Source organism: Leguminivora glycinivorella, chromosome Z, assembly GCF_023078275.1.
Source record: "Leguminivora glycinivorella isolate SPB_JAAS2020 chromosome Z, LegGlyc_1.1, whole genome shotgun sequence".
NCBI classification, from domain to species: domain Eukaryota; kingdom Metazoa; phylum Arthropoda; class Insecta; order Lepidoptera; family Tortricidae; genus Leguminivora; species Leguminivora glycinivorella.
In genome coordinates, this window is record NC_062998.1 from 34,105,831 (window position 1) to 34,130,394 (window position 24,564).

General features: G+C 37.7%; 2 protein-coding genes across 5 annotated transcripts; one reads left to right on the forward strand and one right to left on the reverse strand.

The window, feature by feature from the left end:
- Nucleotides 1-677: 677 nt before the first annotated feature.
- On the reverse strand, nucleotides 678-5,122 carry LOC125241858. 3 transcript variants are annotated; one of them, XM_048150541.1, is made up of 4 exons: nucleotides 5,007-5,122; nucleotides 1,751-1,849; nucleotides 1,196-1,261; nucleotides 678-983 (listed from the first exon to the last, which is right to left on the reverse strand). In XM_048150541.1, exons 2-4 carry the CDS (start codon nucleotides 1,810-1,812, stop codon nucleotides 728-730), a joined length of 384 nt encoding a protein of 127 aa, XP_048006498.1. In that variant the 5' UTR covers nucleotides 1,813-1,849; nucleotides 5,007-5,122; the 3' UTR covers nucleotides 678-727. The 3 variants fall into 3 exon arrangements, with proteins under 3 accessions (XP_048006498.1, XP_048006496.1, XP_048006497.1); XM_048150539.1 differs by lacking the exon at nucleotides 5,007-5,122 and adding an exon at nucleotides 2,507-2,597; XM_048150540.1 differs by lacking the exon at nucleotides 5,007-5,122 and adding an exon at nucleotides 2,425-2,468.
- On the forward strand, nucleotides 5,038-24,022 carry LOC125241857 (enolase-like). Of its 2 annotated transcripts, none has more exons than XM_048150537.1 (4): nucleotides 5,038-5,157; nucleotides 6,614-6,836; nucleotides 7,447-7,537; nucleotides 22,839-24,022. In XM_048150537.1, the coding sequence occupies exons 1-4, from the start codon at nucleotides 5,099-5,101 to the stop codon at nucleotides 22,976-22,978; spliced, it is 513 nt and encodes a 170-aa protein (XP_048006494.1). In that variant the 5' UTR covers nucleotides 5,038-5,098; the 3' UTR covers nucleotides 22,979-24,022. The 2 variants fall into 2 exon arrangements, with proteins under 2 accessions (XP_048006494.1, XP_048006495.1); XM_048150538.1 differs by lacking the exon at nucleotides 22,839-24,022 and adding an exon at nucleotides 18,557-19,902.
- Nucleotides 24,023-24,564: the final 542 nt, after the last annotated feature.

Here is a 24,564-nt window from a genome sequence, read left to right on the forward strand (position 1 = left end):
GACAATAAACACATCACAAACTGAAAAAGATTTCTGTATTTTCAATGAAGAGTTATCGCAGGTTGCAGTTAGTTCTAGTTATTAATATATTTATTTATTATGACTACCTTGGCGCTCACATTTATACATACATACAATAATAGGGCTGTACATTTTATACCCTAATAGTTCATACATCAACGTTCTGCATTCTTGGATAAAAAGGTTACCACAAATTAAAAATTATGGTAACCTTTAGTAGTAGCAAGTAGTAGTAACATAGTGTGCGATTTGATTATTGCAATTCATGGATAGTTTGGTATATAATCACCCTAACACAGTCTTTACATATTAGAACTAATATTGTAATGTGATTGCACATTAGCGTAACAAAATATAAAAAAGCTGATGGGTTTGTAATCTTTTGACCCTGGTATTTGGACAGTTAGGATGCTGGTGACCCCGTCCTATAACAACGGCACTGTATTCTTTTCTTAAATGGAATAACTAATTTATATGAAAAATGCAATAATCATATCGTGCCTATACCTATTCGTCTTCGTACCTAAGTACCTACTTACTACAGGTGTTGCGTATTTTTAATTTTAACAGATTTTTTTTGGCAGACTAGGTAAAGGTAGGTATATTATTATAACTATATAGGTATGTGAAGGTTGCAAATATATGTACTCAAAACAGGCAAAGCATACGTATATTGATTAATTCAATTATATTGAAATGGGCGTTATTACCATTGAGTTAAATCGTTTAGGTTTCTTCTAGAACCCTTTTTTTCCTTTGTATGGTTTTTATATTTAGCGTCCTCTGTAGTTGGTTTCGACACAGTAGTAGCTTTAGTAGTCGTTTTTTGCTCGGCCTGTTTGAACTCAGAGTCATCAGCCCTCATTACTATGTCTGTCGCAGGCGTAGTGGTTGTTGTGGCTAAATTAGGTAGTACAAAATCCCCTAGCAGTGGGTCGTACTTGTAAGCGCCGAAAATTGGACTGGAAATTGAAATTGTTACATTAGGGCCCGACTTAAATAACCAGTAGCATTTTATTGTTTTGAACTAGACAAGTAGGTTGTGTTCGACTACCTTCACACGGTTATTATTTGAACCAAATTTTTTTGCGTTTTCCCTGAAATTTACGCTATCGCATTAGTGAGCCTCTTTAAATTGAGATTGTGACTTTGGGGAATCTCAAACGTAGCTTACCTTTTAAACTCACTAAGTACGATGTAGCGTTTTGGTGCTGCGTTTGTAGTTGTGGCATCGGTGACACTGAAAGATATACAATAATAAAATTAAAACTGAAAATTTCCAATCAGAATACTTTAATTTTTAAACTGTAATTAGGTGAAATAGTGCTAAACATACAATTATTTTTGTATAAATGTTATATAAATAATACACAAATATTTCGATTCCTTCTATTTTATTTTATTTTTTTGCGGAACCATGTTGAACTCGATGTTTAAGTTCGAAACACGAATCTAGTTAATTGTTAAGAAGTATTCGTCCTATAATATTGAAGACCAAATAATTAAGGATGAAAAACTGCTATACCTTTGTGTAAGAGGTGTAGATAAGATATATAAATACAAAAGTTATAGTCAGTAGACGGACTTCCCTGATAGACGGTCTTCCCGACACTGACCTTAGCGTAGAAATTTCAACTCTCTAACATTTGTAGTTTACCTACAGTTATTCTCTATACTCGATCTTTGGTACGATTTACATTTTCATTTGTTCAAATTGTTTATTACTTACTTTTCAATAGTCTCGGTGAAAGGATCGACGCAGTCGGATCGGCCGTAACAAGGAGGGCCCATATAGTTACGCGTGGTGCGATGTCTAGCGTCAGTTATACTATAAGAAATTGAAAAGTTATGCGTTTTGAATGATTGACGTCATTAGACTTACTCGTATATTGACTGGAATATAGACAGTGATTACGATTCTGTCAAGCTCCCGATATTTTGACGCAGCAACATCGCCTTGTCCCTTGGTAGGTACTATGCTTTTCGACTAAGTATTAAGAGTTTTCTAAGATCACGTTATTATCTAATCCGTGGCATGCAAACGGAAATCTAGTTTTACCAACCCTAATAATTGCTACGTAGCAGTGCGTACCGAACGTTGCCGATCAATGCGGTATCGGGTACCTATAATATCGGGAATTCGACAATGTCTAATCCAAAGTTATGAGAATCATCAGTGAGTATATGCTGATTAAGTAGTCGTCGCCATCACTTGGTTATATCTATAATTTTGGAACTGACATACATATATTAGGTACTTATATCATTTAATTTCATAGATTTCATAGCACCGTGGTTTCGTTAAAGTATAGTAACGTTAGGTATCGTTAGAATGTTGAAGCAAACGGTCAATTAAAGTTCATGTAAAAGTTATTAAACTAAATAAATTCACTTTATATTTACGGATTACGGTAAGTCAACAACGCTGCCATGAAATTATACCATCGTTATCGATCACTAATTATTAACGATAAATAAGACGTACAAAATCGAAAAACATAAAGCAACACAAAAATATGAAAACATCTTAAATATAAATATTCACAATACTAAAATGTTGAACACTTCGAAGTGTTTTTATAACTTCAATAAAAGTTATGATTGTATTTTTATTGTTTCCATTTATTTTGCTAGATAGAGTCAACAAATTTAATGGTCTCTGATGTGTTGTTTTGTAGACTCTAAAATTGATACCTTTCCTCTTTTATTTTCTAATACTTACTTCTCTCGAAACTGTTATACCTAGGTATATTTTAAATTTTTTATGTAGATTACAGTGGCGAGGCGTGATTTTCATTAGTAAAGCCGGAGGGGATTTGAGATCTGTGTTGTACGGACTTCTACAGACACTGCAGAATTTGAGGGAACCCGTTGGGAATCGATTTGTATCGACGCTACGCTACTGGTAGATTATCTCTATCTGAAATTATTTCATGATTGTCGCCTTATCTGGGTTACCTATGTATAAATATTGGTTTGGTAAGAAAGTAATGAGCGAATCATAACCAATATTGTAATTTTTATTTAATTTATTATTTTAATCATTTATCAAAAATATAACGGCCTTCGTTATCTACTACTTGTCTCCATCGTTCTGGTAAAGAATGAATAGCATCGGCGAAGAAGTTCTTAGGTTTAGATTCAAAAAACTCAGCTATGTACTGTCGTAGATGGGCTTGATCATCGAACTTTTTTTCATTCAAGGCATTGCTTAGCGATCTGAACAATGCGTAATCCGTAGGTGCCAAGTCTGGAGAGTACGGTGGATGAGGTATCACTTTCCAACCTAGCTCCAATAACTTTAGCCGAGTCACTTTTGCAATGTGTGGGCGAGCATTGTCGTGTAAGAAAAAAACTTTAGCATGCTGTGGACGATTCTGACAGATTTTTTGGTTTAAGTTTTCAAGCTGATTACAGTATACTGATGCGGTAACAGTCATTCCACTTGCTAGGAGTTCCCAGTGAATAATACCATGAATATCCCACCAAACGGACAGCATAACTTTTTTCGGGTGAGGCTCTGTTTTTGGTGCCTCTATTCCTTTTTCGTTTGGAGCTAGCCACTGACGTTTGCGTGTGTGATTTATATATAAGACCCATTTTTTATCTCCAGTGATAAGATGGTCCAACCAGTTGAATGTGCAGCGAAAAGACAGAAGTTGTATGCAGATATCGGCACGGCGGTTTAGTTGATCTCTATCAAGTTCGTGCGGTATCCAAACACTGTATTTGTAGTTTTTTCCCAACTCGTGTAAATGTGTTTCTATGGTGACATGAGAGCAGCCTAACTCGGTAGCAAGAGTACGACTCGTTAGCCTCGGATCTCCTTCAATTAAGGTTTTTAATTTGGCTACATCAATCTTCACCGGTCGACCAGACTTAGGTTGATCTGATAATGAAAAGTCGCCACTACGAAACCGCTGGAACCATCGTTTCGCCGTGGCCTCAGACACAACTTCAGGAGCAACACGCTGACATATATTACGCACTGCTTCGGCGGCTGAATGGCCAGACTGAAATTCATATAGTAAGCAATGCCTTACATGCACTTTTAATTCGTCCATTTTCTTCCTTATATTAGCTCGGCGACAGCTAGTGAATGACTGACGAGAAACTGTGCGACTCACCCTTTATATACTTTCGACCATAGAAGATTCTAGAACTCTCTCAAAAATTTTATGTGGAATTCAATCGATCGCTCATTACTTTCTTACCAACCCAATAATTAAAACAAGGACTAAATATTGTTGTGACTGTTTGATCCTAGCGAAAAAGTGGGCGAATCCTTTCATGTAGATTCTTTTCCTAAATAACTTGTGCCCCGTAGCTTTCATTTTTCTACGAGCCAGGAAAAACTAAAAAGGGTTCCTTTAATTGTTTAACTATTGCCTATCTAGAAGTAAAAAATTACATAAATTTTCCGTAGCGTTTACGCTACTGAGTAACTTATTTTAAAAACTCACTGTCGATAAGGTTTTTGTGAAGGTTTAAGTTAAACTTGATATTTGGAATAAGTGGTTCAGGTTCAAGTTTAATTGTTAAGAAAATAACTTTCAACTAAGTACTAATTATTCTTAACAACTAGCCCTATCCTGAAAATGGTTTTCTATCCTACTCTATTTTCTTATAACAAACATGAACAAAGGGAGAGGCGATATGTTCACACCGTTTGCACTAGGGGGGTAGGAAGAAAAGTGGGCGTCAGGCAACAAATGGGCGGAGCCCACCCTCCACCCTCTTCAGAGTTACTTTAGGCCCTCCCTTCAAAAGCACTCCGGCTTCAACGCGGCTCGTATGTTCACTGTCCGCTGTTCGGATTCCATTGATAAACTGAACTGAAAGCAATTCAGTGACGGAAATAGTAGTCAGACTCGGGTCTTTCATTCGTTTGTCATGGCATTGAGGTGAAAAACTGAGTGAAAGTGCAGTGGTCGGTAGAAAGATGTTTAACATGGACGGTATAAGCGGCAACCACCGCTGCCTACCGGTGGAGAGCAGCAGTGTGGTCCCCGTGGGCCTCGGCGGCTCACCAACTTCTGCGAATGGCTCGGACTTGTTCCTTTACGATGATTCGTCCATGTCGGATGGCAGTTTATACGCGAGCGACCAGGAGAACCTGTCGATACCAAGAAAACGGTGAGTCTTTAACCATAAAAATATATTTGTTACAATTTTTTTTTATTAATCGTTAAGTAATTTAATACTAGTACTTATATTGATGTTTCAGTTACTTAAGTTATTATAAATATTTCAGTTACCTTCAAACGAGCCAAATGCTAGGCGATTTGTTAATATTTAAAATAGTGTGCACTTTAAAAACATAAAATGCACATTTGCAGTTTTGATTTCAACACAGCACTGCTATTTAATTGCGCGCTATGTTTTTTAGGGTTCCGTAGTCAACTAGGAACCCTTATAGTTTCGCCATGTCTGTTTGTCCGTCCGTCCGTCCGTCCGCGGATAATCTCAGTAACCGTTAGCACTAGAAAGCTGAAATTTGGTACCAATATGTATTTCAATCACGCCGACAAAATGCAAAAATAAAAAATGGAAAAAAATGTTTGATACCCCCCCTACATGTAAAGTGGGGGCTGATATTTTTTTTCATTCCTACCCCAACGTGTGATATATTGTTGGATAGGTATTTAAAAATGAATAAGGGTTTACTAAGATGGTTTTTTGATAATATTAGTATTTTCGGAAATAATCGCTCCTAAAGGAAAAAAAAAGTGCGCCCCCCCCCTCTAACTTTTGAACCGTATGTTTAAAAAATATGAAAAAAATCACAAAAGTAGACTTTCTAGGAAAATTGTTTTGAACTTGATAGGTTCAGTAGTTTTTGAGAAAAATACGGAAAACTACGGAACCCTACACTGAGCGTGGCCCGACACGCTCTTGGCCGGTTTTATATACTTACCTATTGTACTTAGGTGACTGACATCACTGAAGTCTGAAAAGAAAAATATTTTCTTACTGATGACGTGGATGAGAAATCAGTTGTCCCTAAAGAAACTTTTGGTTTTTATAACCAAATTTGGAGTCGATTATTGTGCCCTAGGTATCAATTTAATTAGGTTTAACAGTTGGATGAGCGAAGTGTATAGGTAGTTCAATTTCGTGATAATCCCAGTCCCCAGGAACATTTTGAGTAGCGCAAAAAACACTAATATCGGTCAAAAAGTTTATTTGCAGAAAAATAGGGTTTTCCAAATTACCATTGTGGAAAAACCACTGCGATATATTGTTCTGAAAGTATTAATTACAGAATACAGAGTCCATGACGGCCCTTACAAGCGTTTAATTACTTATGTTAGATAGGTACTACACTCTAACTAAGATTAAACTCTTATCTTACTCGTACCAAATACCAAAGTCACATACCTAGTTAACAAAAACACTCTTTATTACTTGGTTTTTGGAAAAGATTTTGCTTCTTTGGAACTTTGGGTTATTTATGATAAGAAAAACGAGGAGAAATAGACTTAAAAAAAGTCCTCGATCGCCCGAGTCGTTATAAAAATTGTAGTTATTTTGAAAAAAGTAAACGTACTTGTTTCTGAAGACCCCCGCTGACACGCAGCAAGTGTTGCAGGTCGGAGTACCGGCGGCACCACAAGCGGCGCTCGCGCTGCCCGCAGCAGCAGATCCAGCAACGGCAGGCGGCCAACCTGCGCGAGCGCCGGCGCATGCAGTCCATCAACGACGCCTTCGAGGGCCTGCGCGCGCACATACCCACGCTGCCCTACGAGAAGAGGCTCTCTAAAGTAGACACTCTCAAACTGGCTATAGGATACATCAGCTTCTTAGGTGAATTGGTGAGTATGTTATCCTATCGGATGTCTGTATGACGGTGCCATGAAATTCATCAGCTTTAACGGCTCTTTCTGTAACATGTGAATCCCACAATAGCTAATTGATCTCTACTAAACTAATTACCTTAGCTTATTGACTTCAAAATTGTTGTTATACGTGTGTTTTTTTGGATACTTCGGATAGATACAAAAAACTTCGGAATTTTAGAAAACTGCCGCTGCTGCATGCCGCAAGTGCGAATAAATATTTTCGAGTGTGTTTAGTAAAACGTCCCACTCTGTTGGTTACCATTAAGGCGAGATTTACTTGTATCTTATATATGAATAAACTGACAAAGCGGCTTTATAGCAATCGACAAAGTGGGACGTTTTCCCTGAGCATTTTATCTCTGATATTAAATAAATGTCAATGAAACGTTTCCTCGGCTTTCGGTACCTCTCATACCTATAAAGTTGAATCACCACTGCCTAAACAGCGCAGGCTAAATCTCAAATAGTTACAACCTATATCTTAGATAACTGGCGGACGAGCAAACTGCTAGTACTTTACATGCACCGCCCGTACTTACATGCATACTTTATATTATGTACTTACAATACATTTATTTTGCAGGTACGAGCAGATCGGAACTCTCCTAGTCACATTTTAGCTGGCTCGGGCAAGAAACATGATAATGAAGAACGTAAAAAAGTGGTGATACGAGGTGAGTACAATTTTTTTATGACATTGGAAGGAAATGACCAGACTGGTCGCCTGATGGTAAGCGATCACTGCCGCCCATGGACACCCGAAACACCAGAAGGGATGGACGTCCGATGCTGGCCTTTAAGATGGGTTGGTTACGCTCTTTTCTTGAAGGTCAGCCATCTAACGCCGTGGCTTGCGTGGGCGACGGTCGCGCGATGATCGCGCGACGGCGATGCGTCGCATACGAAATCAAACTTTATCGATATGGAAGTATGAGACGCGACGGCGACGGTCGCGCGACCGTCGCCCACGCAAGACACGGCGTAAGTGATGGAGATGAAATGTCGCGTAGGGCGTAAGCGGAAAGAAGAGGCAGGGATTAATCCGAATAATTACTCTGAGCACTCCTCATTAGACATGCGTCCATTGTGATGCGATGATTATGATCTGATTACAATTTCGAATCCATAGCCAGGTCCGAATTTAGAGACCTATGTATGACATCTGGTACATATGGAACTTCCTCCACCTCAAAACTATTGGTCTAGGTGGAAGTCCAGCCCGGTTGTAATCACCATGCAGATGGACCGACAGGACGATGCAAGAAGTGGTTTTTAACTGTGGCAGAAAAATCTAATTACATACACAGTTTGCACAATTCCACCTGTTATAACTCTTATGTATATGTATAGTAACTATCGCGATAACCGAAGACAATATTTCGTATTTGTTAAAAAATATATTTTATATTTTTTCCTAAATTGGTAAAGGCCACTTGCACCAACGAAAATGGAGGGTTAACTCACCATTTTATATTGGAATTTGACAGTTGACAGCCCACTAACCCTGAGTTAAGTGGTTGGTGGGCTGGCCTGAGTAATAATCTTGTAATGCACATGTCCTATGCCAGTCTTTTTGAATATTTTTCTGAAATTCTGATTCAGTTAGTACTCTATTGCTCCGGGCGTGATCTCAAGGACCTTCCGCCTTTTTTGCCAATGCCAAGTTAAGTTCACTTAGTATAGGTAAGTACTCGATATAGGTACCCAGTACCCACATATTCGTCTCTATCTCAATATTGTAATGATGTCCATTGTGAATAGATAATGAAGCGTGCCCTCGTGTGGCAAGTGGCCGGGACGGCCGTGCCAGGCGACCCCTGCACTTTGCCCCTCAATTTGCCCGTGCACCTTTTGGAGATCGATACTCCGCTTTGGAACTTTTATGTTTCTTGTATTTTTGCATTTCTAGGTAGGTATTAGGTATTCATTACGTGTACTTGCCTGTACCTATTATTTTTTGTTGAGGAAATCAATTCTTTCCAATCCTTAGAAATAAAAACCTTCTACCTACTAAGCGTAAAGTTTGTGAAATTTCCGTAACTCAAAAGTACAATTTGTATACCTATGTTCTATTGTGTCCAAAACTTCAAAGGTAGAATTTCCCACCAAACTCCAATAATAATTGAAATCTGAGAATCCAAAATGTACCTACCCACCCAAATATGAAATAGTATGTACTCAACACAATGTGTAATGTGCTGTATAATATGGCCATCTCGAAATTCTTATTTTTTTGGCCCAATCTTAATGAAAATTAGCCAGAGAAAGACTTAAAGACTATTTAACATTAGTTTTTAGCCGAAATTATATAAAATAGATGAATCTAATCTAATATAAACAGAAACAGATTATATACCGCGTGTTGTGGGTTGGTACTGTTGGTAGTAATTTCTTAGCCACAAACAATCAATCAATCAATCATTTTATTTGCAACAACATTTTCTCTTCTATCGAAAGTCGCACAGTGGCAATAAACCCATAAGTGATTCAAATAAATGGGAAGTGTATCGAACTGCTAAAATGCCACATCATTTTTCGGGAGCCGGTAAACTATTCTCGATGGGAAGTATATTTGCGTGCGCATTATCACGTTATCATCGCGATCGATTGGTCCAGGTGTGGGCGTCGCGCGGTTCCCACGGCCGCGCAAGCGCATCCCGGTCGCGTGATGTGCACGGTGTGTAGGTATTGTGTATCCCGCCTGATGTTCCGTGCTCTCACGCGATGCCATCATTGCCATCCCAATTCGTTGCAGATTCTTTGCGGGGGTGAATATGGGAATTGTAATTTGGCAGGAAATTAAATATTATGTTAAAAAAAATACAGGATTTTACACGTGACAAGTAACAGTGACATTTAAAAATATATTTTTCTCAAACATGGTATGAAATATTGATGTTATGTGCCTTATAATTGGCAGCGAAGTATGACGTTGCAGGTGCGGCTAGGACGATTGATAGATAATGGAATTTCATACAAACCTTGCAGGCCAAGGCCGGCAAAGTCTTCTCTTTTAATTTCCAAACACAGATAATTGTGACATAACATCCAGGTATTTAGCCAATTAAAAAAAAACTATAAGGGGCTTTATAGACGTGCCGACTGCAACTGGTACGGGCCCTAGACAATATTTGATTTTGGGGTGCGTTTTCATACAAAAAAAAAATCGTTTTTTTTTTTTTTATATTTTTTTTTTTGTTTTTTTATAGGCGTATACGGGACGTTAAAGGGGAACGAAAATTCGATTATTTTTGCGCTACGACGCACCGTTTAGGAGATACAGCCATCCAAAGTTACTATTTTCAGTAGACTTTATTTATTTCATACCATGTTTGAGAAAAGCACTATAGGTACATACCTCGGCGGGAAATGGGGTTGCTCGCCTCAGACCGGATAGGTCTGAGGCGAGCAACCGTCCGTCCGTCCGTCTATATGTCTTCGGCCGGCAACCCCATTTGTCCCGGCCTCTGTAGTAATGTACTATTACTTCTCGTATGTTGAAAAACTCGCCAAGTTCAGGATTCCTCGAGTTTGTATACCTCGGCAGTACACTGTCGTGTCAGCGAGGTGCAGACGATGATGTCGAGATAAGAATTAAGAAGGCAAAAGCTGCATTTGCTCAACTCAAGCCTGTTTGGGATTCAAACGTGCTTACTCGCCGCGTGAAAATATCCCTCTTCGAATCTATTGTCAAGACCGTGCTTCACTTCGGCTGTGAGACATGGAGAGTGACAAAGGGGCTGACGCATAAACTACAAGTGTTTGTCAATAAGTCCCTCCGGTCGATCCTCCGTATCTTCTGGCCGAAAACTATAAGAAATGAGGATCTGTGGAGTATGTGCCGACAACCTCCGATCGCCCAGGAAGTGGCTCTGCGGAAATGGAGATGGATCGGTCATACCCTTCGAAGAGGAGCTACCAACAGCGCCAGTATCGCGTTTGAGTGGCGGCCTCAAGGAGGAAAGCGAGCCCGCAAACGCCCCGTACACACTTGGAGGCGGAGCGTTGAGAACGAGCTGAGGGAATATGGATTGAGCTGGAACGAGGTCAAGGCGGTGGCTCAATTTAAGATAGAAAGGCGTGGAAGGATCTTGTGGAGGCTCTATGCACCTATGGGGTGCCTTAGGACATACAACAACAACAACAACAACAAAAAGAGAGAAACATGTGTCAGAATATTAATACAATTGTTTTGTAAAAAAACCGTAGTTTAAGAGGTGAGAAGAGTTCAGAGTTGTTTTAACTAAGTTTAAGTTATCCTCTAAATGATAAAAACATAGTTGTACCTAGTAGGTAACATATGTAACCATTATCAATCATTTAATAGTTTTAATTAACATCCCCTTTAAAAATATGGCGTAGCCGAATATTCGTATTCGGCAAAGTCCATATTCGGCCCATCTAGACAAGACATTTAACACTATCTCTCATGTCAACAATGGTATGTATTAAATATCATATCATATATACCATGTGGTTCTCAGTGAAATCCACTGAGTTGTCCGTCTTTACTCGCAGCTTGCAGCTTTCGGGCGTCAATTTTTGAAATACATAAAAAATGCCTCGTTACGTGATATTCAGTTACAAAAATTATGTTAAGAGATTTAAAACAGGCAAGAAAACTTTACAAAAAACCTGTTCAATGAGTTTTTCATTCAATGATTGTGGTTCACACTAACAGAGGTGTTTTCATTTTTAACAGGGTGTTTTAACGTTGCAAGTTTGTTTCCTAGTTTTCTCTAAAGAACATAACAAAACCTATGATGTTTCATACATAAATATACTCCAGTAACGGAGTACTATCAGCCGTAAAAATATCCGTGACTAATTTGGTAACACCTTATACAATTAGTTATTCAGCATATCGTACACAAGTGCTAATATTAAAAGAGTTTAAAGTTAAATTACTTAAGAGGGCTTTCGTGTGAAAAACAGTGAAATCACAATCGAGCACTTGATCATACCGTGTGTAGTATCAAATTAAAGGGCTTTGCGAGTAGTTTACAAATATATATCACATTATAGGACTTTTTCTACTTGGTCTAACAAAATATGAGAAAATGACCAAAAGTGGTAATAATTGTACCGGTGAAAGCTCGTTTTCAAAAAATTGCCAAAAATAAATAATAGCAGTTTATAATCACTAAGGCATAACAGCAATTTAAGTAAACGTTGCAGATTAATTAAGTACAAAAATTATTTCGATGTGATGAAGATTTTCAAAGAAATTGTCACTTAATTTTAGGTAATTTCTGAAAAAAATTGAATTCGTCTTAGCCTCGTTTACTCTTTTTTAAAACCTTATAATAAAAATGTAGTCTGAGAAGTTTGTAGTACAGGGTATACGAATCATAAATTTACCTGTTTTAGTAATCAATATTGTCCAAATTTTACAAATAAGATCGACTAATTCAGCTCTATACGTGAGTTTTTCTAAACGTGCATTAGAGAAAAATTCATAATTAATTTAGTGACTTGGTTTTCAAAAATCCAGTCTTATAAAAATCAAGATAATAAGATGCTCTAACTGAAATTTGAATTAAACAAATCTATTGAATAACGGAAAGTGTAGTATTTCACCGACTAAAACTATCATTTTTACATTATTATGACGTTTTTTTTGAAAGCAGCCTTAATCCCATCTTAAACCTTATTTTTGTGATGGTACCTACCGACTACTGTTATCATTGTAAAGGGGTAGTTGAAATGAGTAATGTCATGATGATGATCATGAACATCAAATCAGTAAAATTCAGTCGCGATCAGTTATGTTCTACACACTCACACGAACAAAAATATCTGAGCGCGCTTTGATGCTCATAGAATCGGAGTAAGTATTTTGATAATATTATAGCGGAAGTGCGTATACAGCGTAAATATAGGTAAGTGACCGCAGCTACCTGAGCACGCCATTGGCAATTTACTAAATCTCTGTAGGTGCGTCCTGTGTGTAACCAAAGAGGATCGAGTATTATAGAGAGTTACTGTCAAAGTAAAATTTGTAATCACAGTGCATAATAGACTGCTATCTCTCGTCACAAGCTTAAAACTTTTGAACCTTAGTTTTGACAATTTGGCCCATATTGTTAGCTTGATATGTGTTAAAATGTCAATTATTAATATTAGCGCCATCTAGCCGAGCGTTCCCCAAAGGTGTAACGCCATCTAGGCCACCGTACCATTTTCTCTAGGGCTTTGAGGTACGTTTTTCTCTTAGACTATTTATCCTACGAAAATCAATAGCACATAATTTTTCAGATATTTAACATATAAAAACCACCAATATATTTATATGGAAATAAAAAAATCTAAATATGTGACCGGGCAAATTCGAAACAGATAATAGTACGAGGTTGACTTTTATTGTCCCTATTTAACAATATTAACAGCATGATAATCCACCCAACAAGTTTGACCTTTATTTAATACTTTAATTTATTTAATATATTTACATTTTTTGCGTGGTTTGGTTTGGACCTTAGTGTCTTACATTTAGGAATCCATATGGCAAACCACCACGCCGGTGGAGCTGAGCCGAGGGTAGGTGATGAGCCGTGTCGCATGCTTTTTATTCTGTTCTTCTATTACACATTAACGTAAATGAGGAGGCACACTGACATTTTACCCCGCCAGGCGGCGCCTATGCATGTCACTGTCATTCATATGTGAGAGAGAGAAAAAACATAATTATCAGCTTCTCGCTCTCACGTCTCAAGGACTAATAGGGTGGCGCCATCTGTCATATCCTTTGAGTGTTCCTCCTCATTACATGCCTGTTTCTACATAAGTAATATTTTAAGTAGATTAAAAACAGACGTTTCCCACCGATAATAAAGTCCAAAGTAATTAAAAAAATTACACATTTATTTTAGGCATGCGATTTGACAGTCGTCGAAAAGAGTATATACTTGTCAGTACATACATCTATCTCACGTTTTTCTCTTCTACCATTTGACAGATCTCCGTCATCTTGTGAAATGTATTCTTCCATTCTTCAGAATCGTTGAAGCAACGCTTGTTACAAACACGCGAAAGCTATGCAAAGTCTAATTTCGACCCATATGTCACGGCCAGGTATAGCCCCGGCGATTATCGTTAGACTTACAAGCCACAGGTCACAAGTTCAAATCTCAGTCGTCGCATACGTTTTTACAGCTTTTTTAATTAATTTTTTAAGGTTTTATTTATATTATAAGTTGATGAGTACAAGCTACTGCAATGACATTAAATACAAGGACGCACAATTCATAACAAAAATGTTTTAAAAATCTGGGTCTAAATTGCATTTATAACATTCTTGTTGATGCTAATAACATTAACTTCTTATCTGCTTAGGAAAAAAATCGTTCATGTCATAACCAACATAGTGTATAAAGACCTAAGTATCAAAATTGCAAATGGAACTGCCACACACTAAAAACTCTTTATCAAAATACCTTTTGTCATAATATGCTCAAATGACTTATATGTCAAAATGAATTGCGAACGAATATTGAACGAATGGAGCCGCTACCAATATATAATAAGTATGTAGGTATTAGATATTTCCAATTTATTCCATAAATATAAATACCTAAAAAAGGCCGCAATTTTACTTCTTCATTACATAAACTTTAAAAATACCCTACTGTATCATCTTTATCTTGGTCACTTGTACTCCGTTTATTACAATAAATGTATGTAATGTATGTATGTGTAAATTTCCTGAAATAAATGTCATATCTTGTTGTCACAAAGAAATATTTACAAGGCTTCCAAGAATCTCGAGCTGGAAGGATACAAATTAAAATATTTTCTATGAAAACAATTAAATTCGACAGCAGACAACCCAAAGGTTTATCGGATTTATTTATTATAGGCATTTGTTTTAAATTAAATACCAGTGGTTCTGATCTGATAGTGTGGGATATTCTTTAAAATTTATTTTCAAAAGGAGATTTAATGTTTTATTTTATTTTTTTTATTTTTATTTCAAATATGTTACACAGTATGACAGTAAAAACCAAAGCACTGAGTAACTAAAAATACATAAGAGCATAAAAAATAAACACATAAAAGTAAGAAACGTCATCTAGATTTAGGTGACAACGTAACGTCGAGGCTTCGTTGCGTCGTCTGTCCGGGCGTACAATTCGGCAGGTTGCCCCGGAACCGTCGAAAGACTACACCCTTCGGCCAGAAGTCTGCACTCGCGATGGTGTCCTGCAGCGGCCGCGGCACGCGCACAACAAACGAGCTGAAGTGCACGTAGCGGCGCGACTGCAGCTGCTGCACCCTCAGCGTGAAGCCAGTCTTCCGGCGAACGTACTCCACCACTTCGTCGGTCACGGCGGAGTAATGCAGGCGAGACACGTAGAGCGGCTTACTTGGTGTGGCGACCCGAAGACCAGAATTAACCGGATCCGCAGTGCCACTCACAGTCTTACGAGGCGCCCTACGCGCCTTGCTTTTCCTTTCCACCAATGTGAATCCCTCCGTATCTACATTGGTGCGGGAGGACTTCTCCTGACTTCTCATGTTGGTAATGCCATTCAAATAATATTAGAAGTGTCTAATACGCGAGTGTTCGAATTTAATTATAGGATAGCACATATTGAAAGTACTGTAATATGGGTACAAAAGCCTGCCTATTGAAATATAAAATACATAGCAAAAAGTATAGAAAGGACCTACTTTTCGACTTTTTATTTACACTACGTACCGACGATACAACTGACTCTAATTAATCTTGGTATTAAAAAGAGTAAAATGTAGTACGTTTTTCCATTATCCGATCCGATATCGGATGTCGGACCGATATTCCATACATTACAGGCGGAATCTTGGATTCTTCTATTGATATCCTTCCGACATCCGTTATCGGATCGGATAATGTGAAAACGGTCTAATAGCGACTCAATAGTTTTTGTTCCTTGAAAGTCATTAATTTGAACAAATAAAATTATTCATTGAAATCTATACAATTACAACGAGTATTATAATGTATAATACATTCATTTTGTAATGTAATCCAAAGAAATAACTTATAAGAAATATATTCTACCCTTTTTGCTTGTTTTCTGATTACTATTTAGCCAATTTTTCATTGACTCATACCATGGACTTTCAATAGGGACTGAGCTCACACTTTTTTTGCCATACTAAATTGAACTTTATCACCGGTGCAGAAAGGCGTTCTTATCAGACTAGTAAAAGTGTGTCCACATGAGAGGGTCAAAGTTGGGGCTGGTGTCCCTCTCGCACCTGTGACCAGTGTTAAAGAGATTACTACAGTAGTAGTATTTTTACCTGTATGATAACTAAGTTTATAAACTTCTTAAATTATTTTTGTATTATATCGAGGCAAGGATATTAATACCTTGTAATGAATTGGTAAGTCATTATTATGAAGCCATAAAACCAAAGATTTGCGCAATTAAAAAAACCTTTAATTCGGTATTAGTAGATTTGGTAGTAACTTTGAATATTGACTGGTATCCCCAAATAATGACAGTGATGACGTCATTCAAATAATTTTGACAGTGGCAATAAGTGCGAGATCACCAGCCCCAACTTTACCCTCTCATGTGGACACACTTTTTGGCCTAACAACTCAATCTAGCTTAATGATATATAAATCTATTAGTCATACCGGACAACTGTCACTGTACAGTTGTAATCCTTATTACAAGGGCATAACGTCTAGCGATGGTTAGCTAAGACAGAGTATTGCGGTTAGTAGGAACGACGCACGATGTTGAACCTTAGGTTACCTTCAATCAATACTAATACTGAAAGACAATTTTTAAACTTATTGCATTACATGTGTCTAACAAAATTTCAATGAAATGGGTTGTAAATCTAATACTAAAAAATAAATATTTAAAAAGAGAGGGTTTAAAAGGGTGTAAAAGATAAAAAAATAACAAGAAAAAAGATTTCCACTGCCGAGGATCGAACCCACGACGTCAGGTCAGGAGCGCGCCCATCGTCTTACGCTACTATAACTGAGCTATTTAAGCGATAGTGAAGGTGGCGAAATATATTATTATACCGCGATGTAATGAAAATACGAATGAATAACTAACTTTTGAAATAATGCAGAAAATGACATCGTCAATAGTAGAGTTGGTAGGTAAATGAAAAATATGAAAATACTTCTTTCAGTACAGATTTTAGCGCTTCTTGGCGTGCATTTAAAGGTGGATTATTTTTTATACTTCTTTATTTTGATCTTAACGAAAAGTCTGTTCCAATACAGAGTTACATATGTCTTTGATAATACCTAACAATTATCAAATATGAATAAGTATAACATCCTTCCTTATTTAAATATAAGTCCCTCCACTGCTTAACACTTTTAGTTACAATTGGTACATGTGCACATTAGTCTCCTAAAAGTGTAAACAAGGGAGACGTGTTTGTCGACAATCACTGGAGCAAATTGAAAGACCCTTCATGAACTGTGAGGCGGGGTGTATTAGAAAACTATTAAGCACTCAAGCCCCCTTTCGCTATTATTATCTACGCTGCATATCTACATTATTGAATTAGAGTCGCTAATTTCTATATCACAGGTTAATTACCTCTTAGACGACACGAGACTTTAAACAAATAAAAGGAAACTGTAATCCTCATTTTTATCTCAGGGGTCTGGGACAATGTTTAAGCACTCGTCTAAGGCCGTTTTCACACTATCCGATCCGATATCGGATGTCGGAAGGATTTCAATAGAAAAAATCCAAGATGGCGCCTGTAATGTATGGGATATCGGCCCGACATCCGATATCGGATCGGATAATCTGAAAACGCACTAAGGGTCGGTTTCACCAAACCGTCCGTTACCCCATTTAGCATTCGCAAAATGTTTGATCGTTGACGTCTCTGTTAATTGTAGTTGATGCAACTGCGGGCCGATTAATTTATAAAAATAAAATATAAACTCACCACGTAATCTTTTTTTCCATTAGAGGTAGTAAAACGCTATCAAAACATAGAGCAGATTATCATGCACGTGCGTTCCGCAGCCGCAGCCCTATCGGGCTCCGGCGCCGCCGCCGGCTGTGCCGCCGGGCGTGGCCGGTGCGGTGCGGCAATAGCGACAAGTGCTTGAATAGTGCAGTCTGCCAAAAGAGAGTAGACATTACAACGGGCAATACCTATTGTAGCGATGTCTCTTTCAAATAAATGTGTGCAAGAAAACGGGACGACGCTACGATCAAACGTAATAAACATTCAATGCTCTTTGACTACCATTTGCCACTTTGAATTTTGACTCATTTTTTCCCGATCAGGCGGAGGCGATGGGTTTTTTTACCGTTATTTGGCAGTTTCGTCTCGGACCTACTGAATGGGACATGTGAAACTACATAGAAGTCTCGTCTTCGTAGTTTCAGTAGTTTTAACTTATATCAATACGAGTATTTCCCATTGATAAGGAAAAAAATGTTGATACAATGAAAAACTAGATTCCTACTCCTACTTAAACCTTAAACTCGATGATTTTAAAGAAATGCTCATGTCAAACCTGTTTAGTGACTTTTTCAAATGGCCTTTTTATCAATAGGTACAGACAAGTAAAGAACATATTTGACATATTCAAACACGTAAATTTTATCCGTATTTACTTTTGACATTATTATTATTTACTACTTATTTACCACAAAATACTATTTAAAATTTATATTGCAAAATGCCTATTAAATTATTGTTAGCTCGTCAAGTATTTGATTCTCTTGGGATCCCGACAGTGGAGGTAGACTTGGTGACCGAACTTGGATTGTTTCGTATCGGAGTCCCGAACACCGACACTAAGAAAATCGCCGAAGCTGTTCAGCTGCGTGATAACAATCCCTCCGAGTATCGAGGAATGGGTGTCAAGGCTGCAGTAAAAAATATAAATACCATTATTGCCCCTGAACTCATAAAGCAAAATCTTGAAGTCATTAATCAAAAGGAAATCGATGATTTTATGATTGCTCTAGATGGGTCGGAAAATAGATCGCGATTGGGAGCGAACGCCATCATGGCCGTATCATTGGTGGTTGCGAGAGCTGGGGCGGCCAAAAAAGGTATTCCTATTTACAGACACATCTCGGATTTGGCTGGCACAAATACCATAATACTACCAGTACCACATCTGACTATTCTGACCGGCGGGAGCCTTTCTACCAACGGACTACCATTTCAGGAGTATTGCGTGATGCCTACAGGTGCCACAAACTTTTCGGATGCAATGAGAATGGGGACAGAAATATATCACTACGTCAAGCAGATTGTAAAAGAAAAGTATGGCGTTTTAGCTACGTATGCTGCTGATAATGGAGGCTTGTCGATTCCTATGGAAGGACACCGCGATGCTCTCGTCTTCCTCACTGACGTCATAAAGCAATGTGGTTTCACTGGTAAAGTAGAAATCTCAATAAATGCGGCGGCTACTGACTTTTACAAAGATGGTTCGTACGATTTGGAGTTTAAAAATCCCCATTCGAACCCGCAAGGGTACATGTCGTCAGACAAACTGGCGGAGGTATTTTTGGACAACATAAAAGAGTTTCCCGTATGCTCCGTCGAAGATCCTTTTGAATTCGATGACTGGGGTGCCTGGTCCAATATGACTAGCCGAACGCAAGCGCAAGTTTGTGGAAACGATTTGACCCAAACAAGCTTAAGAAGAATCGGATTAGCAGTAGAGAAAAAAGCTGGCAACTCTGTAGCTTTGCGTCTGAATCAGGCTGGAACAGTGTCGGAGGTCATAGAAGCTTTCAAGCTAGCAAAAGCGAATGGGATGGGGTGTCTGGTGGTGGACCGCGCGGGTGACACCGAAGACTTGTTCATAGCCGACTTGGTGGTGGGCCTCTCCTGCGGCCAAATCAAGTGCGGGGGACCGTCGCGTGGCGAGCGTGTCAGCAAATACAACCAGATATTGAGGATCGAAGAAGAACTCGGAGCCTTGGCTAAATATGCTGGCAAAAATTTCAGAGGCCAACCATAATTAAATATTCTACAATTGTATCGTGTTCTATTCTGTGCGTAATTCAACAATTTAATATAAACGACATTAAACTCTCTATATTAAGAGTTTATTTTTGGTTTTAACGTTTTCATACTTCAAAATAGGATAAAATTTATTGTCGCTTTTGAATAAGCATAGGTAGGTAGGTAATGATGTCAGTAAATAGGAAGGTACACAGGCTATAACAAGAATATTCGGGTTCACTAACATATCACAACTTTCATATTCATTTATTCATGCTTTCGCATAAGTATAGGTACATGACTACTTTGAACTGTGGTTAACTGAGATATGCAATATGTACTTATGATACCCGAGTGGCATACGCGACAACCGGACTAATAGCCGGAAACACTCATTATGTCCATTGTGAGATCGCCTAAACTGTTATTAATGCACTTGTCCACCTTTTAGAATAGGGTGCAGGGTGGTTCCCTATTTCGATGATAATATATGTCAGTCGTAATTTACGATACTACTAGAAATAGGCACGTAGTATAAAAATATGATTATCCTCTGTCTTACTAGCAGATTGTAGCGGAATAACTATTTCTATATTACTAGCTTCTGCCCGCGGCTTCGCCCACGTTAAATCCAAAAATTCGGCATGATCCATACAAAATTCCACCCCCCATTTTAGGGAAGTGGGGTGTTAGAAAGAGACAAAAAGTAGCCTATGTCACTCTCCATCCCTTCAACTATCTCCACTTAAAAAATTACGTCAATTCGTCGCTCCGTTTTGCCGTGAAAGACGGACAAACAAACAGACACACACACTTTCCCATTTATAATATTAAGTATTAGTATGGATGTACTGGCTAAAACGTTGTAGGCAAAAATAGAGGGTACTACACTAATAAAAATACCTATCTATAACTTAAGTTTTCCCATTTCACATGAGAAACTACCGGTATTGATTTGCATAGGTACTAAAAGTACAACTACACTTGTTCATATAGGTAGGTATCTAAAAATACAATTTCAAGACGGTAAGGTGACAATCATTATCAACATTCAAATATGAATAGTTGCAACAATCGACGTAGGTCAAACCCTATCAGCGTTATCGCCGTGGAGGGGGCTAAGTTGGAAACAACAGCCCGCACGTGCGCAACCCTCGCATTACACCCCACGAATAAAAGAATAACACTACGGTATTATACCACATTCGCGAATACTTAGTTTGGATTGTCCTCGGGGGCCACTCTGCGCTCTCGCCTAAATAATTGTGGATAAATAAACCTTAAATATACTTACTCACGTTAGGGACCCCCAATTCGATTAAAAATACAATGAACGAAAGCAGATTGGAGATTAGTTTTTTACGGTTTCATTCATAGAGCTTTTTTTTTAATGAAAAGTATAATATTTGCTGTTGCTATTTTATAAGGTATACCGGGGTAAATCTCAACTGGGGGGCAATTGTAAATGATCCATTTTTTCCATTATTACACTATGATGTTGAGTTCTACATGTATCCACTGAACACGCCTACCATATATAACAGGTGGACACTCTATTTAATAATGCAAACATTGTAAAACAATTGGACCAGTTACATTTGCCCCCCAGTCGAGATTTGCCCCATTGCACCTTACTAGTTATTTCATACTAGCTTTTGCCCGCGGCTTCGCTCGCGTTAGAAAGAGACAAAATAGTATTTTATACAATCGTGATATAATACAAAGCTTTTCAGTCGAGTACCATGTTTAGGCCACGAAGCTTGCTGAGTGGCCTAATAGTACGGTACGAGAGTGAAAAGCTTAATTATATCACTATTGTATACAATACTTTTTCTACGAGTCATCATCTTCATCATCAATGGACGGAAATATCATCATTCAAGTTAAAATTAATGTTAATAGCGTCGTTCACCGTTGTATCAACATCGAATTACCTGGCAACCAATTGTTTGTAATAAACGTCTCTGATTGGCCGATAACGCGACAGATTAAAAAAAATGTGTTTCAGATGCAGAAAAATTTGCCAGGTATCGCAAATTAGTATAGAAATTGTATGAAGTTCTATTTTTGAAATTATTACAGTTAAGTAACTAAAGTCAACTATAATGAGATATTATAGTTGATTCGGAACTGCCATAGAGTATCCAACACTGAAAAGTTAGCACTTATAGTTTAGACTGTGGTGTCCTAATTGACAGATTACAGTCGACGAGTAGGAAAAGTAGCTTATGTCACTCTCCATCCCTTCATCTATCTCCATTTAAAAAATCACGTCAATTCGTCGCTCTGTTTTGCCGTGAAAGACGGACAAACAAACAGACACACACACTTTCCCATTTATAATATTAGTATGGATATGCCCATGCTGCCAATTTGAAGGTGGAATGTCGACGTACCGTACCAAGTACCAACGGATTACTATAAGATTGGATTACCGAACTTAAGGTGTTAATTTAAATAGTAAGGAGGTCTAAGATTTATCATGTAATTATGGTTATTACTTAGTACAGACATTACATTATTGTTATGAAAATAATTTTCATTTCAGTTAAGTAAGTTTTTCTTTCACATTTGAAAACCGGTGAAGTGCATTTCGGGGTGGCATGTTAGGACCAGGTCAGGTCATAACAATACATATTTACCTACTTAAGTATGGCGCTATTAATGTTATTATGGTACGTTAGTATGTAAGTAGTATCGGTGCGAATTTTGGATGAGCTTTTTTTCTGAGGGAGAAACGAAATTTACGGTTTGATAAAAACAGACGGAAATTGATTAACTGACCTCATAAAGATTAATTGCGTTTTTCACTTTTATCCTACTAACAAAATAAAGGAATTGTTTATGTATGTGCGATTTAATCCGATCCAGGATTTCCGCGCAGATTTGTGATATTCCTTTAACACCATGACATTACAAGTCAAGGTGCGTGTCTTCATAAATGACACTATCTATTTTTCTATTACCTACCGATGCATGGGCATATGAGATATATATTTTAAAATGGTCTTGTTTCAGGAAACAACTTCCAGTCGCACTCACTGTCCTGGTCGCGGCGCGGCGAGCGCCCGCCCGGCGGGCTCCTGCACGCCAAAATCTGGATCCCCGAGGACCCGAGGACCCTAACCAAAACCACTGACAAAGAAGAACTCAGATAGATCTGAACGTTCAAGTACTTAACTATCTTACAGTTGAGTAGCTATCGATATCTGCATTGATCTCATTATAGAGGTAACTTATTAAAAGTACCCATGGGTATAATATAGTAGAGAGCAGAATTCGCGCGCAGTTGAGACTATTAAGTACCTATCTATTTCGTCTACCGATTCGTGATTCTGATTCAGCCTTAGATCCTAAAATATTGCATGAATTGTATTTTTATCGTGATTCCTCGTCAATTTTATAGTAAGTTGCGTAAGTCCTTATATGTATCTATATTAGGTATAAGTAATGAAGGAATTTTCTGGTCGGAAGACTTTAAAAATATAAATTAAACTCTATATTTATGCGTAAAAACTAGGTAGGCTGGTAGTTACGTCTAAAAATATCGATAGGTACTACGTCCGGTACGAGAAAAGTGCCAAAAATATGTAGGTAGGTATACGGATACTTATTATGTGTCAAAAATGTGAATTTACAGCTCAGGCACAATAGTTACCTACCTAATTGACGTTCGGTTGTGTATTCGTACATAATTATTTGTCATCTTTCCGTAGGCATCGATATTTTCAGATTTGACAACACATATGTCCTATCTCTTACAATTTAGGGATGATGAACTCTGAATCTGAAATATGCTAACTCAGATGATGTAGGTAAGAGACATAAGAGTAGGTATAGTCAACCAATTGGAACCCTAGGCCAGTATAGAACTATGTCACAGTGACGTTATAAATTAAATTGTAGGAAATCTCTTACTGCTTGTCAATAGTTTGACATGGTTGTAGAAGTAGCCTAGGGTTCCAATTGGTTGACTGTACGTAACTAGATACCTACAGTGTACATAAAAACGTATTTCATTATCTTAAAGTAAAATGATAATATTCATTTCAATCAACTGTGAATAGCAAAGGAAAATCATAATGGTTATAGATAACGTAGTAACGTTGTTTAAATGTACCTACGTTTTAATCTAGTCTCTTCATTATTGAAAATTGTTTATTCTGCACTTACTGTCTGAGTACCTACTAACATGTACGTAATTATATAAAGTACCTACATACGTACTTATTTTATATTTAATAATATCTATAATAATTTATAATTAAAATAACAAAGTATGTGGGCCTTTTCTTGCTTATATTATAACACATTTCGTACCTACGTAATTAAGTGCTAGGTAGGTATAATAATTATATTTTCACCACACCAACTAGTAAAGGCTTACTTTGCTATTCGAAAACAGATAGCAAAATTGCGTTTTATTCACAAGAGTGCAAAGTAATTTCATACAAATTTTAACTTGATGTCTTAAGCTGGCTGGTAGAAATTACCTACAAATGATGATTTTGAATCATTAATATATATATTTTTTTTATATATATATACATATCATTAATACTGAATAGATTGATGGATTTGATTTAGTTTGATGTTTTATAGTCAGTATTTTGTTCGTGTTGGTGTGGTGAAAAATTTTGTGTTTCACTCGGTGGCAAAGTTTGTTTAACCTTCGTGCCTTGAAACCCTCGCAACGCTCAAGATTCCACTTTTTGACCCTCTCGCTACGCTCGCGGTTCAATAT